The following is a 17,059-nucleotide window of genomic DNA, read 5'->3' on the forward strand; positions in this document are numbered from 1 at the left end:
AGTTCTAAGCTAAGGGGCAGAGATTTTAGTAGACCAAGCATTGCCCCTCACTCGCCATAACCTATGAGGCCCCTCAGATTTGCCTTCCTCCAGCTCCAGCTTCTTTAATCCATGTGTGCATCCACTACTTCCTGGCTAAGTGTGTACAGACCCCCAAGAGGTCGGGGCCTAGTTCCCTCCAGGCCCCTGGGTTCCCTCCCCTTGAGCTCCCTCTAGTGGTCCTCCAAGGTACTGCCTCCCACAGGAAAAGATCAAAGCCAAGAAGGTTGAAAAGAGGAAGCATTTTCAGCAGACTTTGAGTCCTCAGCTGCAGGCACAGACTAAAAAGAGACAAGAGCCTGGTGTGACACCAGGGGCAGGGGCATTGTGGCCCATCCTGGCAGAATGAGGGTGAAAATCTGGCCTGTGAACCCACCCCACTTTTTACCTAAGCCATTGCAGACAAGGCTAGGAAGCAGGGGTGTCTGGGTTTCTCACAGTGGGTGGGGGCAGAAGCCTCCATCCGTCCCCGGACGTCACCCGAGAAACTTCCTCTGTCAGCCACACAGGAAGCTGAGCCGGCTCAGGGCCCAGTCCTGAGCAAGGACCCCCCCCCCTCCCTTGGGAAAGAGCCCAGCCCTGCAAGGACCATGGGCTCCAGAGCTGAGTAAGAAATGACCCCTTTCCTTCAACCTTTGAAGCCAGATTCCCAGGCCTGCTCTGGGGCTGAAGGGAGCTGGGCCAGGGGGAGGGAGTGGTGGAGGAAGGCTCGGGAGGTGCAGTGTGTCACAGGGGCAGACAGCAACATGGGGCCAAGGCTGTTCTCAGCTCCCCTCCTCTCTTCTTCCCTCCCTTTCTGGCTCTGGCTGTGTGTGGATGTTGACTGCCACTAGAGAAGCACATCCCCCAGTCAGGGAGGGCTTCTTGGCTTTCTGAGTTGTGGTTTGGGGGGGATGTCAGCAGGATGGATGACGAAGGGTGAGGGTAGGCATGTGTCTGCAGGAGTGGGGGGGGTCGGGCATCGCTGGTGGGTATTGAGGATGAGATGCTGGAAACCACATGTTCAGGATTGTGTGTATAGCTAATTTCGAACCGGCATCTGGCTGGCTGTCTCTTGGAGCCTAAGTCCCAGTGTTCTCTGTGACTCTGCGATGTGGGGGGCAGAGGAGGAAACCAAGGTTGTGGGATTGGAGAGGAAAAAGCCAGAGCAACCTGTTTGCCTTCCTCTGGTAAGATCTAGGATGTCTGATAACCCATGAAATCTGACACTGAGTCACACAAACAACAGTGCTCACACAAGGATGCAAGAAGAGGGAGAAATGGAGCCAAGTGCCACGGCTCATAAGTGTCATTCTGGCTACTCACGACGCTGAGATCTGAGATCTGGCTACTCAGGATGCTGAGATTTTCCTGCCCAGGCAGGACCCTTATCTCCAATTAACTAGCAAAAAGCCAGATGTGGAGTTGTAGCTCAAGAAGAGTGCTAAGCTAAAGAAAAACAAAGAAACAAAAAGCTCTGGGACAGTGCCCAGGCCCTGAGTTCAAGTTCCAGGACCAGAATAAAAATGGGGCCAGGAAACATGATTTACCCACATCTGGGCTGCCACTCATACTCTAGGCCCACCCTTCAACATCACAGGATAAACCTGTTGTTTCCAGCAGACTTAATCACATGCACACACACACACACACACACACACACACACACACATATACAGAAACAATCCTCTGTACCCCCAAATACCCTCTCTGCTCACATTCCATAGAAGAGATCCCCCCACTGTGTTTGACTGGTTCTTCGAAGCGGCTTGTCCAGTCTCCCTGCAGGATGGTGAGGGGGGAGCCCTGGGGAGGCACGGGGTGTGTGTGGGGGGGTAATAGGTAATGGGAAAGGTGGTCTGAATACTCTGTTCTACCTACAGATCCCCCCATCCTTCGGCAGTTCCCCCCAGACTTCAGGGACCAGGTATTCGGGCGGGCACCTTGTTCCTCCAGACACAGACAGTCCCACAGAGGGAAGGGGCTGAGTGTCCCCCCACAACCCCCAAGGGGCAACTGTACTTCTCACCCCACCCCCTGCAGGATGCCATGCGGATGGTACCCAAGTTCTGCTTCCCTTTCGATGTGGAAAGGTATGGAGGAGAGCAGAGATCTGGGGACCCCAATGATGATATAGTCAATGACTCCAGAAGCCTGGAGACCTAAGAAACCCTGACAATGAGACTCTGACAACTAGGGACCCCCACACACAAAGAGACCCAAGGATGGAAAGACCCAGGAATCCAGGGAATCAGGGACCCAGGAAACAGAAATTCAGGAATCCAAGAACTTGGATCCTCAGAACCCAAGGCTTAGGGTCTGGGTGAACTCAAACTCAGATACCCACAGAACCAAAGATCCAAAGGCCTAGGAATCAAAGGCCCTAAATACCAGGGATTCAGGTAGTGAGGATTTGAGGGACCCACATACTTGAAACCCCAACTATCAAGTACCTTTGAAAATACCTGGACTCAGATACCAAAAACACTACGGGAAACTGTGCCCCAGGGGGCAATCAGTGGGCATCATATTAGAAGCCTGTGGTAAGGGCTAGTGGGAGTGGGGGGGGGGGGTGTGGAACCTCAAGTCTCTGAGAGCCTTTCCCTCCTCCAGGGAGCCCCCCAGCCGTGCAGTCCAGCACTTCACCTTTGCCCTCACCGACCTGGCTGGCAATCGCAGATTTGGTTTCTGCCGACTGCGGGCTGGGGCCCAGAGCTGTCTCTGCATTCTCAGGTCTGAGATGGTGGAGGGCCTTGGGTGAGGATCTTGGGATGGGAATGGGAGCAGGGCCTGGGCCGTAGGTCACATCAGAGACCCTGTCTCTTCTCTCTGCAGCCACCTGCCATGGTTTGAGGTGTTCTACAAGATACTGAACACAGTGGGAGACCTGCTAGCCCAGGACCAAGTGAGACCAACTCTCCTCTCACTCCTGTGGGGAGCCCCCAGCTAGCCCCCTCCAAACCTGATCCCCTCTACTCCTCCCTGGCTCACCCAGCCTTAGAATCAGAATCCCACCCTCCTCCAGGTCTCCCAGGCTGAAGAACTACTCCTAAACCTTCTGCAGAGCCCTCCATCTGGGCCCCGGGACTCCATGGGACTGGAGCTGGTGAGGAACCCCAAACTCTAGGGTGCAGGGAAGACATTAGGTGGATGGGGAGGTTGAACTCCAACCCTCAGGATCACACAGGTGAACTTGACCCCTCGGCCCCAGGGCAACGGCTCCCCTGCACTTGGGAACAGCAGGATGGGGAGCAAGGCTAGGGATCCCCAAAGGTTGAGCACGCCCAAGTGAAGCCAACACCCTTCCCCCAATGATTCTGACCCCCCCCCCAACTAATGTCTTCACCAGCTTTCCTGCTTTGTGGCTCCAGACTCAGACTGCCTGCCATCTATTCCTGAGAATGTAAGGAGGACCCCAGAGGGAATTCCGGGGACAGACACCGGTCTCTTACCACAGAAGGGCATGACAGCTCCTGGTCACCTTGCCCCCCCTCCCGACACACACCTTGTTTCCTTAGAGGAACCTAACGGAGCTGGTCGTGGCCATCACGGGCGAGAACATCCTGGGTCTGTTCGCTGCGCTCCTGGCTGAGAGAAGAGTCCTGCTCACAGCCAGCAAGCTCAGCACGGTGAGGCGGTGACACCGGGATGGGATGGGGGAGAGGGGGTGGTGCCTAGCTAGCTGGTGAGGACCAGAGAGCAAAGTCCTGCTCCCGGCTTAGCCCGCGCCCCCCTCCACACCAAGGCGGGGAGAGTTCGAGCCAGCTACGGTGTAGCTTCTCCTCTTTGCAAGAACAGAGCCTAGACTCCACCCACTGCGGGTCTGGCCCCGCCCCCTAGGGGGAGGAAGGAAACCTGCCAGAGCGAAGCCACAGCCCCGCCCACCAGGAGGGGAAGGGGTGGGGTTTTAATGCTGGCTCCACCCCCGAGGGCGTGGCCAGGACAGGCTGAAAATCTCAGCTCCACCCCTTAGAGGGAGGAATTTGAATCAGCCGAGTTCTGACTCCACCCACTCGGAAGCACAGCACAGCCCCTCCCTTGCTAGGCCTGGGGAATTCATTCCGGGACCCCCACAGGCACCCTTTGAAAAGATCTCTTGTTCGGGCTGGGAATGTGGGTAGAGTGTTTGCCTAGCTTGTATGAAGCCCTGGGTTCCATTCCTCACTGCCGCATACACAGAAAAAGCTGGAAGTGGTGCTGTGGCTCCAGCAAAAGAATCTTAGGGACAGTGCCCAGGCCGAGTTCAAACGCCAGGATGGGCAAAAAAAAAAAAACCCAAAACAAACAAAAACAAATAAAACTAAGCCGTCCTCTCAATAACTTTACCTTTGAGGAGTAGGGGGGAGGGGAACCAGCCCCATAGCAAAGCCCTGGTCTCTTCTCAGTATGCCTAAGAAAAAGGGAGAAGCCGGGCGCAGTGGCTCACGCCTGTCATCCTAGCTACGCAGGAGGCTGAGATCTGAGGATCAAGGTTCAAAGGATCAAAAGAACCTGAGACTCTTATCTCCAGTTAACCTCTAGAAAACAGAAAGGGCGGTAGCCTTGAGCTGAAGAGCTCAGGGACAGCACCCAGAGTTCAAGCCCCATGACAATAAAAAAGAAAGAAAGAAAGAAAAATTTTAAAAAAAGAAAAAGGAGGAAAAAGGAAAGAAAGAAAGAAAGAAGTATCCTCAGGCTATTGTGAGACCTGACACACTGTAAATGCTAAGGTAGAGCTGATACATTGTGTCGTGTGTGTAGGGACTGAGGACAAGAAAAAACTGTGTACTCTTTCTCTACCGAGGTAATTATTTTTGGTCGGGGGCTGGTTAGCGGGGCACGGACAGATACCGGAGGCGGCTGTGTACGATAGCCAGATTTTCCTCAAAGCTCCAGAGGTGTTTAACCTTTCATCGGGATAGAGTAGGGGGGGGGGGGAGTGAATGAGGATGGGAAACTGTTCTGAACCACGGTCTGAGAGGCGCAGAGGGGACTGGAAGTGGAGCGTCTGGACTGACTCCACGACTCCCTACATGTCCCCAGCTCACATCCTGCGTCCACGCGTCGTGCGCTCTCCTGTACCCCATGCGCTGGGAGCACGTGTTGATCCCCACGCTGCCCCCGCACCTGCTGGATTACTGCAGGTGAGAGCCGGGGACGGGGGGGGAGGGGAAGGGGTGGCTGGCGAGGGATGGGAGGGTGGGGAGAAAGGGGGGGCTGGCAGGGGGCGGGGTCTGCGCCACCCCACCCTTCAGCCCGCCCCCTCCATCCGCAGCGCGCCCATGCCCTATCTCATTGGAGTGCACGCCAGTCTCGCCCAGGTGAGCGCCCGCCTACCAATTAGCAGGAGCTGGGCGGGATCTCCCTCCCTCCACAAGCCCCAGGTACCCCCCTGCCCCCCTGCCAGCGCTGAGCAGCGGCTGCCCCCCCCTTCTCCCCCGCAGAGAGTTTTAGACACAGCCCTGGAAGACGTGGTGGTGATGAACGTGGATTCCAACACCTTGCAGACGCCCTTTGACGACGTCCAGGCGCTGCCCCCCGAAGTGGTCCGTGAGAACCCCCTCCTACGAGCCTGCTCCCCCGGGCGGAGGCCCGCACCTGCCCCACTCATGCCGCCCCCACCCCACCCGTTGGTCCCGCAGGTGTCTTTGCTGAAGTTGAGGCTGAGGAAGGTGGTACTGAGCCCTGGGGAAGGGGTGTCCCGTCTCTTCCTCAAAGCCCAGGCCCTGCTCTTCGGGGGTTACCGCGATGCGCTCGTCTGCAGCCCGGTGAGCAATCAGGCTGGGTCTCCTGAGCTCTTGAAGTACTTTAAAATGTTAATTATACTTCGTTTCCTGGAGGGTTTTACATTCTGCTCATCTTTGGAAGCGGATCCCAGTAGGATCCTCATGAAAGCATCCTCTGGGTGGATGAGAAGTGGTGTGTGTGTGTGTGTGTGTGTGTGTGTGTGTGTGTGTGTGTGTGTGTGTGTGTGTGTGTGTGTGCTGGGGCCTGAACTCAGGGCCTGAGTGCCAATCCCTACCTTTTTTTCCTCTCAAGGCTGGGGCTCTCTCTACCACTTGGATCACACACCTCTAGCTCTAGCTCTTTGGTAGTTAATTGGAAATGAGTCTCACACCAACTTTTCTCTCCTGGCTGGCTTCGAACTTTGACCCTCAGATCTCAGCCTTCTATGTAGCTACCAGTGCCCGGCTTTGCATTTTCTATAGTTTACTTTCACAGGGATTTAAATTCATGGCCTCTCGGCTTTCCTCAAGCAAGCTTCTCCCCTTGCTAACCAAGGGTTAGCGTTGGTCAGAAACCTCAGCCACCTTCCTAGACAGAAAATCACAAGAAATCACAAATCACAAGTCCCGCCCCCCCCCCACACACAAGAGGCTCTGCCCAGGGTCAGGTACCTAGCAAGCGGCCAGGAACTCTACAGTAGAATACAGGAGATGGCTGTGTGTGTGTGTGTGTGTGTGTGTGTGTGTCTATGTCTGTGTCAGACAGACAGACAGACAGACAGACAGACAGACACAGACAGGCCCCCAGGGAGTTTAGGATGCTGGTCTTTCTCCCAGGGCCAGCCTGTAACCTTCAATGAAGAAGCCTTCTTGGCCCAAAAGCCCGGAGCTCCCTTGCAGGCCTTCCACCAGCGGGCTGTGCACCTGCAGCTGTTCAAACAGGTGAGTCAGAGCCCTGAAGGGGAAACGGAGACTTGAGGCTGGTCTCTGAGTCCCTCGTGGATGGCCGGAGGGTGGAGTGTCAGGTTCCTGGAGGCGGGGCTTTAAGGAGGCGTGGTCAGTGCAGGTGGCTTACCCTACGGGGCGTTGGTGGAGGCCGGGGCTGAAGGGCTCAGCCAGGAAGCTGTTGGGCCAGTGTGGGCGTGGCGATGGCGGGCGTGGTGTGTGCTGGGCGGGGCTAGGACCTATGCCTGAGTCCCTGGAGGTAGACCTCGGGCTAATTTGGGAGATTTTTGAGGGCAATACTGGAACTGCTGTGTTGGGATCTGGTACCCTAGAGTTGCAAAACCTCCACTGCTGGATTTGTTTTGTGCTGGTCCTGGGGCTTGAACTCAGAGCCTGAGCACGTGCCTGAGATTTTTTTGCTCAAAGCTGGCGCTCTAGGACCAGGAGCCTGGCCTAGTGGTAGAGTGCTTGCTAGCATGCATGAAGCCCTAGGTTCAATTCCTCAGTACCACCTACACAGAAAAAGCCAGAAGTGGTGCTGTGGCTCAAGTGGTAGGGCGCAAGCCCAACGACAGTGCTCAGGCCCTGAGTTCCAGCCCCAGAACTAGCAAAAAAGGAAGAAAAAAGCTGGTGTTCTACCACTTGAGCCACAGCTCCATTTCTGGCTTTTTACTAGTTAATGGGAGATAAGAGTCTCTCGGACTTTCCTCCTCCAGGCTGGATTCCAACTGCAATCCTCAGATCTTAGCTTCCTGAGTAGCTAGGATTACAGGCTTACAGGCTTGAGCCAGCGGCACCTGGCTGACTCATAGTTTTTTTTTTGAGAGATAAAAGTGTCTTAGCAGGCCAGAAGTGTGGCCTAATGGTACAGTGCTTGCAGAGCATGCATGAAGCCCTGGGTTCAATTCCTCAGTACCACATACATAGAAAAAGCCAGAAGTAGTTCTATAGCTCAGGGGGCAGAGCACTAGCCTTGCAAAAGCTCAAGAACAGTGCCCATGCCCTGAGTTCAAGCCCCAGGACTGGCAAAAAAAGAAGTGACAAGCTGGACACCAGTGGCTCACACCTGTAATCCTAGCTACTCAGGAGGCTGAGATCTGAGGAGCACAGTTCAAAGTCAACCCAGGCACAAAAGTCTGTGAGACTCTTATGTCCAATTAACAACCAAAAAACTGTAAGTGGCATTGTGGCTCAAGTGGTAGAGAGCTAGCCTTTAGCTGAAAAGCTCATGGACAGCACTCAGGACCAGAGTTCAAGCCCCACAACTGACCAAATAAATAAATAAGTGACATAGTGGTGCACCATTGGCTCAGGCTTGTAATCTTAGCCACTCAAGAGGCTGAGATTTGAGGATCACAGTTCAAAGCCAGCCTCGGCAGCAAAGTCTGTGAAACTTTCATCTCCATTTCACCAACCAAAAGCTAAAGGTGGAACAGTGGTTCAAGTGGTAGAGCTCCAGCCTTGAGCAAATAAATCTCAGGAACAGTGCCCAGGCCCTAAATTCAAATCCCAAACTAGGCAGTCATCTTGTGAGTCTATAAGAGACTTGAGCAGGGGAGAGTCCTCACTATACCTCCCTTTTGGAAAAAGGAGGGCTTGGATCCTAGGGGTATGGGGGATGGGTGGCCAGACTCCTCCATTCCTAAGAGAAGGAAAGTGAGACTCCAGACTTTCAGTGGAAGGCTTGGTTCTAAGTTTCCTGCAGGTGGGACTTTGTATTCTAGGATTATGGGGAGGAACAAGGTGGATGGAAGAAGGGCAGAGTTCAGCGCTGAGTTCCTATGAGGGGCAGGGTCTGATCCCTGGGGACAGGTCCTGGTTAGGAACATGGTCAAGACAGGAAGAGAATAGGATCTGGGGTTCCTAAGGTTTCCAGTTTCCTGGGTCCTTGGGATGGGGCCTCTGGAGGGGCCAGGGATCCCATCTGTGTATCGAGGGGGCATCAAGCCCAGGCCCTGTATTGTCTGATGACCTTCCTGTGGTCCGGCAGTTCATCGAAGCCAGACTAGAGAAGCTCAACACAGGACAGGGCTTCTCAGACCAATTTGAACAGGAGATCACCTGCTGTGGGGCTTCCTCAGGTGAGTCCCAATCCTGGTCCCCACCCCCTCACCACCTCCCACCCCGTCCCATTGGCACCCGGGTTGATCCCCTTGCTCTCATCTCATCTCAGGTACCCTGCGCTCCTACCAGATCTGGGCAGACAACCTGAAGGTAATAAATAAATCTTCTCCACTACAAGGCTCTACTCCTCTATGGAGGTGAGGGAATTGGGCCTCCAAGAGGGAGAATCACCTATCCAGTGACACACAGCCTGGGGTCCAACTTAGATGCCAAGCCTCTGCCCTTTGCTGTTTCCCTCCTCAGAAAGGTGGCGGTGCTCTCCTGCATTCTGTGAGGTCCAGAACCCAACCAGCCGTCAGGAACATGTACCGATCGGTGAGGCTGGGATGGACAGGCCAGGCCTGCTGGGGTGGCAAGGGGGAGGGGACATAGGACATTTGGGTGCCAGCAGACATGGCAAGGACACACATTTCTAAGAGAACTGTGCCAGCGGTTTTCAACAATTACACTGTTTATTATCCATGTACCAGGGCCAGATTCATCATTACCCATTTAAAATTTAACAGCCAAGCCAGGTACCGTGGTATACACCTGTAATTCCAGTTATCAGGAAGAAGAGCCTGGAAAGAGCATAGTTTGAGACCAGCTTGGGTGTTAAAAAAAAGGAGGGGGTTGGAGTGGGGAAACTCGAATGTAATGAACAGGTTGACGTGGTGGTTCACACGTGGTGGCAAAAAAACAAAACCACTTGAAAACAAATAATGAAAGCAATAATGAAAGGGCTAAAGGCATAACTAAGCTGGCAAGAGTGCCTGCCTAGCAAGAGTGAACCGCTGAGTTCAAACCTTATACTGCCAAGAAACAAAAAAAAATTGACAGCCAAAACTCATCCACAGTATCTTTTCTCTCCCAGATGCTACATCCCCTTTGTAGGTTGTGCCCGAGCATTTCTTGGCCTTCCTGCAGCTCAAAATGGTTCACTTGTAACCAAGTGCTGGTGCTCATGCCCGTCCTAACTACCCAAGAAGCTGAGATCTGAAGATCTCAGTTCAAAGCTAGCTCAGGCAGGAAAGTCTGTGAAACTTTTTTTTTTGGGGGGGAGGGTCATCCTGGGACTTGAACTCAGGGCCTGGGCACTGTCCTTGGACACTTTTGCCCAAGGTTAGTGCTTTGCCACTTGAGCCACAGTACCACTTCCAGCTTTTTCTGTGTATGTGGTATCCAGGAAACAAACCCAGGGCTTCATACATGCCAGGCAAGTACTTTACCAATTAGGCTACACTCCTGGCCCCCAAGTGCATGAAATTCTTATTTCTAATTAACCTCCAGAAAAGCAGAAGTGGAGTTATGATGCTCTAGCCTTGAACAAAAAGCTCAGGGACTGTACCTAGGCCCTGAGTTCAAGCCCCACAACTGGAAAAAAAAAGTTCATTTGAGCTGTGTATGGGTGCCTCATTCCTGTGACACTGCCTACTCAGGAGACTGAGATCTGGGAATTGAGGTTCGTGGCCAATATGTTGTTAACCAACAAAAGCCAGAAATGGTGATGTGGTTTAAGTGGTAAAGCACCAACCAAGCAAGAATGCAAGATCCCTGAATTCAAGTCCCAGTCTTGACTCTCTCTCTCTCTCTCACACACACACACACACACACACACACACACACACCCTTTCCATTTGATGTTGTTCTTCCTTGAGTATGAGCCGATGACGCACTTTTACAAGGTTTTCACCACTCCTCATTTTATACGGGGCCCTTTCCTCCATAATGCTTCTTTGGCATTTCGTCAAAGGGGCAGAAGATAGCACTGGCCCAGTGCCAGAGGCGCACGCCTGTAATCCCAGCTACTCAGGATGCTGAGATCTGAGGATCATTGTTCAAAGCCAGCCTGGGGCAGGAAAGTCCATGGAGCTGTGGCTCAAAGTGATAGAGCACTAGCCTTGAGCAAAACAAACAACAAAAATAGCTCGGGGACAGCGCCCTGAGTTCAAGCCCCATGACCCTCCCCCCTTAAAAAAAAGTGGCACTGGGTTCTTAGATGGAGTTGGGGGAGTAGTAAGTATATTTGGGGGACACAAGACAAATGACAGCTGTCCCAGAATACAGTTGATCTCAAGTGCCCATTGTCCAACCACCAACAGGCCCTAATTCCCTCTCTGCTGTCCCACAGGCCAAGAGCGGCTTGAAGGGAGTTCAAACCCTGCTGATGTACAAGGTAAGTGGAACAGCCATCACCTTCAAAAGGAGGTAAAAGAGGTGGCCTCCAGCCCAAGTGTTCACTTCCTAGGATGGAGATTCTGGCCTGCAGAGGGGGGGTTCCCTGAGAACCCCACATCTCCCCAGCCGCTCTGACTATCTGCCGAAGCACCGCCTGCCTGTCATCCGGCACTTCAGACAAGTAAGGATGAGTCCTCTCTTTTCCCAAACCCAACCCCCACTCTGCAGAGAAATACCTTGCTTCTCCTCACCCTGGCATCTGCAAACCCTCCTTCACAAAGTCCCGGCACCTCCCAACCTCACACCTCCCTACACCTGTCTTGCAGAGCTTGCCTCTACACCCCAGTGGTTCCCAGATGGCAGATGAACCTTCCAGAACCCTGGAGATGGGCCTTCCTCCACCCAGGATGTCTCCTCTGGGCCTTGAGAACCCCCAAGGCCCCTGGATGGAAGAAACTGTGGATAGCAGTTTTTTGGGGTCTGGAGAAGAACTTGATTTGCTAAGTGAGATTTTCGGCAGTCTGAGTGTAGAAACCAAGATGGCAGGCAGCCTGAGGCCGAGCCAAAGTTTACCCTGTTGGCACCGAGGGAATTCAGACAGTTGCTTCAGCCTGGTGAGAGGCCCCCCCCTCCTACCCCAGGCTGCCCCCCAATCACCCGCCTCATCTAAACAGCCACCACTTCCTCTTCCCTGCCTCACCCAAGCCCAGCCTGCCCGGAAAATGGCCATCTGAGGAAGAGGGACAGCCAGACTCCCAGCCCCTGTCCCTACCCGAGGACCTGTCATCTCTGCCCAACCCCCTGACTCTGGATGGCACGAGCTCCCAGGTGTCCTCGGAGAACAACCAACACATCGCCACTCCAGCCCAGCCCTCCACAGCTTCTGCAGGGCCAGAATGTTCTCCGCTCACTGAGCCTCTCATCCGGCACTTCTCCGAGGACCCTGGCACCCAAGGGAACCCTCATTCTTTGCATCCTGCAACACCTACCCAGCCCAGCCCTCCTGAAAGTCCTCCATTTCCAGCCCTCACAAAGCTAAACTCTAGTGCTATCTGGAGATCCCAATCTCTTGGTTCTTCAGATCTCAGTTTTCTAGAGAACCCCAGAATTCAGCCTCTGCAGTGCTCACTAGGCCCTGAGGAACCCAGGACCCCTAATTCCTCTTCCTGTCCCACCAACAAGAAGTCAGAACCCCAGACCAGGAGGCAGACCCGAATTGCTGAGCTTAAGAAGTGTTTTGAAAATTAAGAATCAGTGGTCATAAGACACCCCCACCCCATCTCTTAATAAAGCCACAAAAACCCAAAGCTAGTTTTACCTGGTGAGTTTATCTGAGATTTTCTCTGTGGCCTCCCACCCACCTCCCTCTACCTAGCTCCAAGCCCCCTTTCTTCCAGGAAGTCCTCCCAGATATCTTGACAACCTCACAATCCATCTTTGCTTCATCTCACCTAAGGTTCCCACTGGCTCAAAAAAGACAGAACTTTATTACATCTCGCTACCGATTTCATATAAATATATAAAAAGTGAGCAGCCACCCCTTCCCTCGCCCTCAAAGGCAGAGTCTTTGAAGCGCCATCTTCCCTTCTAGTCTTAAGCATGGGTTGAGTCTGATTGCTCAGAGTGGGTGCTGCCTTCCCCCCGAGATCACATAGCAAGGAAGGGAGCTGGGGACCAGGGGGGGGAAGGGCCCTAGATGGGCAGACAGCCCCGCACTGGCTCCTTGGAGTCCTGTGGGGCTCGGGCCTCCGCTGCGTGGGAGAACTGAAAGAAAGGATAAGGGGTTTGGTGGGCTTGAGTGTGGAGCAGCCACAGAATCCACAGACCATGAGGTAAGCGGGGACGCAGCCCAGGCCCCCCCCCCAGCTGCATGCAGAGTTAGGCCGAGGCAGCGGAGCATGCTGGAGAGCCCGCCAGGCGACAGCAACCAGGTCCCCCCAAGTTCTCCTGAGCCATTGGGGGCTCGTGCACGCGCGGCAGGTGGCAGCTGCGGTGTGCCAGAGGGCACAGATGGCAGGGCAGTTTCTGGGTGATGGCGTCTAGTGCCGGGGCCTCGCTGGGTCAGATGAGCCTCTCCTCTGGAGGCAACTTGAGGTTCGGGGCCGGTGGCGCGCGGGCACCCACCTGCTCTTCACTGCTGGGCCGGTAGGTGCCCTCCGTCTGTCTCTTCTCTCTAAGTTTCCGAACCACCAAGACCAGTAACACAACCAGGAGCAGGGCACCCAGGAGAGAGAAGACCACGATAATGGCAGTGATGGCCTCTTGAGACTGCGGGACAGGGGCAGGTGTCAGCCACTTGAACCTTAGGACACTTATCAACCCCATCCGGTCACACCCGCAGCTCTGAAATATGAGCCCCCCCAACACCCACACATACACTTTGGGTGGCCTCCCCCATGGGGGTTCCTAATCTATGTGGGGGGCTCCGTGTCTGGGATTCACATACACACTACCTGTACCCCACCCATACTACATCTGCAGCTTGCTGGGTGATGGAAATCCCCCCTCCCCCCTCTCCCAACTGCTCATAGAGCCCCTGAATAAGCTGCCTTCTTCCTACCCAGTCCCCCACCCCCCTGCAACTCACCAGGCCTCCATTGGAACTGGGGTCAGTGGGGACAGAGCTGCTGGTGTCATTTGTAGGTATAGGTGTGACTGTGGAAGAGGAAGAGAGGACAAATCAACCCCCAGCTAGCCTCCTGGGCCCCTAGAGCCATCCGCACCTTCCCAGAGTAAGCCCCACTTGCCAGGCCCTTAGCACAGAGATTCCAGGAGTCCTCCCCTCCCCCCCAGCCCTGAGGATTCCTCTCTGGTCACCTCCTACTCAGAAAGCCCAGCAGGGTGCAAACCGGCTGTGGAGTTGGGGCTACTGGAAGAGACAGGTGTCCTGAAGACTAGGACCCCCACCCCCACCCCCACACAACCACTACTCAGAGCTCAGCGCCCTGAAGGGCCAGGGCGGGTCCAGAGTTCCCCGGAGTGTCTGAGTCACCCCTCCCCCAGGTTCCCGAAACTGCAATTGAATAACTGAAGGACAAGGTGGCTGGAGGACCGGCTGGGCTCGAGGTCCCGTCAACCCAGGAATGCCTGCTCCAGGCAGGCCTCCAACTCTGAAGAGTCTCATCAGGTACACCCCAGAACACACACACACACCTCCCTCCCCGAAACCCAGCCCACAAATTCCACGCCAAGAACTCAGGAATTCTACCAGACCAACCCGAGCTGTCGCTGAAAATTCACTCTCCAGGGACTCTGGCTGCCTCCCAGGCAATGCCCGGCAACTTCCAGGCCCCACCTCCCTCCGAGAGAGAGAGAGAGAGAGAGAGAGAGAGAGAGAGAGAGAGAGAGAGAGAGAGAGAGAGAGAGAGAGAGAGAGAGAGAGAGAGAGACAGACAGACAGACAGACAGACAGACAGAGACAGAGAGAGGAAGAGAAAGAGATCTGGAAAGAAGAAGAGGAGGAAGAGAGGAGGAAGGGAGAGAGGGAGAGGGGCAGAAAAAGGAGAGAGATCTGAAAAGTGGGAGAGAGGAAGAGGAGGGAGGAAGAGAAAGGGAGAGGAGGAGAGAGAGATCTTGAAAGGAGAGGAGAGAAGAGGGAGGAAAAGAAAGGAAGAGGGGAGAGAGGGGGGAGAGGGAAAGAGAGCGGGAGGGCGCGCGCTCGCGCCCTGGAATCTCCCCAGCCCCGGGCGGGTACCTACTTTGCCCCCAGGCTCGGCCCCGGCGGGCCGGCAGCAGCCACAGGCCGACCGCCAGAAGCAGCCGCAGGGTCGCCATAGGCTGGACGGCAGGTGGGTGGCGCCGGGGACCCGGGGACCCGGCTTCTCGGGCTGGCCGCGTCTACCGCATCCCGGGCCGGGGGCGCCCGCGGTCCGGCACCTGGGGGAGGAGAGGCGGAGAGGCGCGGGTGTGGGGCGCGGGCGGGACCCGGCCCCGTTCCCTCCCCCGCCGCCCCGGGGGCCGAGATTAAAGATTAACTCGCCGGCCGCGTTCCTGGGCTCCGGGACGCGGAGCGCTCGGGGGCGGCCGGGCGGGGCGCGGAGCGGGCGGCCGGGCTGCGCCTCCTACCTCCCGACCTGGCGCCTCGGATCGCGCGCGCAGGGTCCCGGCCGATCGCTCGCTCGAACCCCCTGGTCCGTCCGGTCCGCAGTGGGTTCCGAACCCCACCACCAGCCCCACCCGCTCACGTGACCCGGAAAATTTAGTCACTCACCTGGGAGGGGAGCGCACTTCCGGCCGGTGCACCTGAGCCTCCGAGGGGGCGGGGCCGGGGGCGGGGCCGCGGGCCGCGCACCTGTAACGGGACGCGCCTCTGCGCAGGCGCGCAGGTGGCAAGGGGGGGCGGGGCCGGAGCGCCCGGCCCGGGACCGCGGGAACCTCCGGGGACACCAGCGCAGGCCGCGCCCCGGTCAGGACCCCATGGGAGCCACAGGTGCGCGAGCCCCAGACCCCGAGCTGAGGCCCTCCCGGGGGGGTCCAACCCCACCTGGGTGCGGTTACATGTTCGTCTATGAAATGGGCGTGAATTCCCGCGCAGGACTGCGGTGGACACACCCGAGGATCACGGTTCCTAGCCAAGTCCGGGAGACTCTGCTCTCCAAAGGAGCCACCAGAAGACCAGAAGTGGCTCGAGCGCTAGCCTGGAGATGGAAGAGCTCAGGGAAGAACCAGGGCCCAGGCCCAGGGTTCAAACCCCACGACCGACCAAAAAAAATTAAAAAACAAAGTCAAGGCTTCACCTCCTCCCCCTGACACGTCTGTGGGGGGAAGGAGGGGGGATCCTGCGGGCAGAGGTTCAGCCTCCGACAGAAAAACTTCGCCTTGGGGCCTCTCCGTCGGGGAAACATCCGTCCCCCCGCCCCCCGCTTCCATGTGGTAGGGCTCCTGCGAAGGAGCACCCCTGAACAGGGAGACATCTGCAAAGCCGGTCCAGGTTTGTTTGGGCCCCACCTGCTGTCAGAGACAGGCATCTAAGAGAGTCCCTCCAGCGGGGTAAAGAGCGGACTCGAGTAGGGTGAATTCTTTCTGGGGTATCAATCACACACAAGAGTGACGGCTAAGGTCCCCAGATCTGCTTCACTTCATGCTGTTCCTCCTGTGGAAAGCGGGGGTGCGAGGATCGTGGACCTTCGACGGGGCTCGGAACGTGGGGAAGAGGTCTGGCACGCGCGGCCGCTCTGCCTCCCCCCGTGTGGGCGTCCCGCCCCCTAATGGCCACAAGAGGAACTGCACCCAGAGCCGGTGGGCGGGGACCTGACACAGGTGCAGCAGGAGCGATTGGCTGGGGACGCCCCCACCGCACGCACACGCCCACAAGACCTGGACCCCGTCCCCCAGGGCCTTCACTCCAGCCGCACCTGGGACCCCGCTTCCCCTCCCCCCCCCCCCGCGACACCCACCCTTTCCAAGCAGGTCCGCTTCCGGTCGCGGCCTCTTTAAGACTGTGCCTGCAGGGTGGTGGGGCAACCCGAGGTCAGCAGGGAGGCCCCGCCCAGGTGGAAAGATGGGGGCGGGGCTGGCGAACGTCGCTCAAGCGGCTCCAGCCAATAGGAAACTGGCTTTGCAGCCGCGCCGCGCGTTGATCTTCGGTTTCCCAGTCCGAGTGGGGACAGAAAAAAAGGAGGCGCGCGGGCGAAATGAAGGGAAGGATTCAAAGCGCCGCCTCCCGATCGCCTGTTTCTGTCACCGGGTGGGGAGAATCTGACCGGGGCGGGAGGGCGGAAGAGCTTCACGGGGGCAGAGTCCACGCGTACGTGTGGGTAAAGACACCACCCGGCTACTGTGGTTGTTGAAGAGGATTAAATAGGAGGGGGAAGTCAGGTGTAAAGAGATTACGAAACCCTTAGTATATGCTTCACATCTCCCTCCTCCACCCCGTTTAGGAAAAGGGGGCGGGTAAACTGAGGCAAGCCAAGGTAGATCCGCAACCAGAAGATCTGAGCCACCTGACCTCTCCAGAACCGCTATCCCACCTCGTGCTCCAGAGCCTCGCAACGCCAAAGCATCCCTGCCCACGCCCCCAGCTCCGCCCTCGCCCTGCCCCCCCGCAGACGAGTCAGTGATGGGGGGGGCGACCCAAGTTCTGGCGCGGGCGGCGACGGCTAGCAGCGATC

At 56.3% G+C, this 17,059-nt stretch overlaps 2 protein-coding genes across 2 annotated transcripts; one reads left to right on the top strand and one right to left on the bottom strand.

Annotated features, from left to right (window-relative positions):
- The first annotated feature begins 594 nt into the window (after positions 1-594).
- On the top strand, positions 595-12,197 carry Dennd1c (DENN domain containing 1C). The gene is made up of 21 exons (XM_090339971.1): positions 595-646; positions 1,746-1,810; positions 1,902-1,945; positions 2,062-2,111; positions 2,632-2,751; positions 2,854-2,923; positions 3,044-3,124; positions 3,368-3,421; positions 3,537-3,647; positions 5,041-5,141; positions 5,273-5,318; positions 5,442-5,543; positions 5,640-5,765; positions 6,561-6,665; positions 8,659-8,749; positions 8,842-8,882; positions 9,036-9,107; positions 10,903-10,947; positions 11,020-11,130; positions 11,276-11,563; positions 11,655-12,197. The coding sequence occupies exons 1-21, from the start codon at positions 630-632 to the stop codon at positions 12,195-12,197; spliced, it is 2,283 nt and encodes a 760-aa protein (XP_090196097.1). The 5' UTR covers positions 595-629.
- Positions 12,198-12,227: 30 nt separating this feature from the next.
- Positions 12,228-14,724, bottom strand: Crb3 (crumbs cell polarity complex component 3). Its single transcript, XM_090339975.1, has 4 exons — positions 14,648-14,724; positions 13,537-13,604; positions 13,074-13,217; positions 12,228-12,713 (listed from the first exon to the last, which is right to left on the bottom strand). The coding sequence occupies exons 1-4, from the start codon at positions 14,721-14,723 to the stop codon at positions 12,642-12,644; spliced, it is 360 nt and encodes a 119-aa protein (XP_090196101.1). The 5' UTR covers position 14,724; the 3' UTR covers positions 12,228-12,641.
- Between the last annotated feature and the right edge of the window lie 2,335 nt (positions 14,725-17,059).

The sequence above is a fragment of the Megascapheus bottae genome, chromosome 1 (genome assembly GCF_031878675.1).
Source record: "Megascapheus bottae isolate mThoBot1 chromosome 1, mThoBot2.hap1, whole genome shotgun sequence".
Lineage (NCBI taxonomy): Eukaryota > Metazoa > Chordata > Mammalia > Rodentia > Geomyidae > Megascapheus > Megascapheus bottae.

Coding starts and splice junctions, on each gene's coding strand:
- Dennd1c (XM_090339971.1), top strand. Junction 3,125..3,367: donor ACTCCATGGGACTGGAGCTG/GTGAGGAACCCC, acceptor TGTCTTCACCAG/CTTTCCTGCTTTGTGGCTCC. Junction 9,108..10,902: donor TCAGGAACATGTACCGATCG/GTGAGGCTGGGA, acceptor GCTGTCCCACAG/GCCAAGAGCGGCTTGAAGGG.
- Crb3 (XM_090339975.1), bottom strand. CDS start 14,723: ATGGCGACCCTGCGGCTGCTTCTGGCGGTCGGCCTGTGGCTGCTGCCG. Junction 13,605..14,647: donor GGGCCGAGCCTGGGGGCAAA/GTAGGTACCCGC, acceptor CCTCTTCCACAG/TCACACCTATACCTACAAAT. Junction 13,218..13,536: donor CCAGTTCCAATGGAGGCCTG/GTGAGTTGCAGG, acceptor CCTGTCCCGCAG/TCTCAAGAGGCCATCACTGC.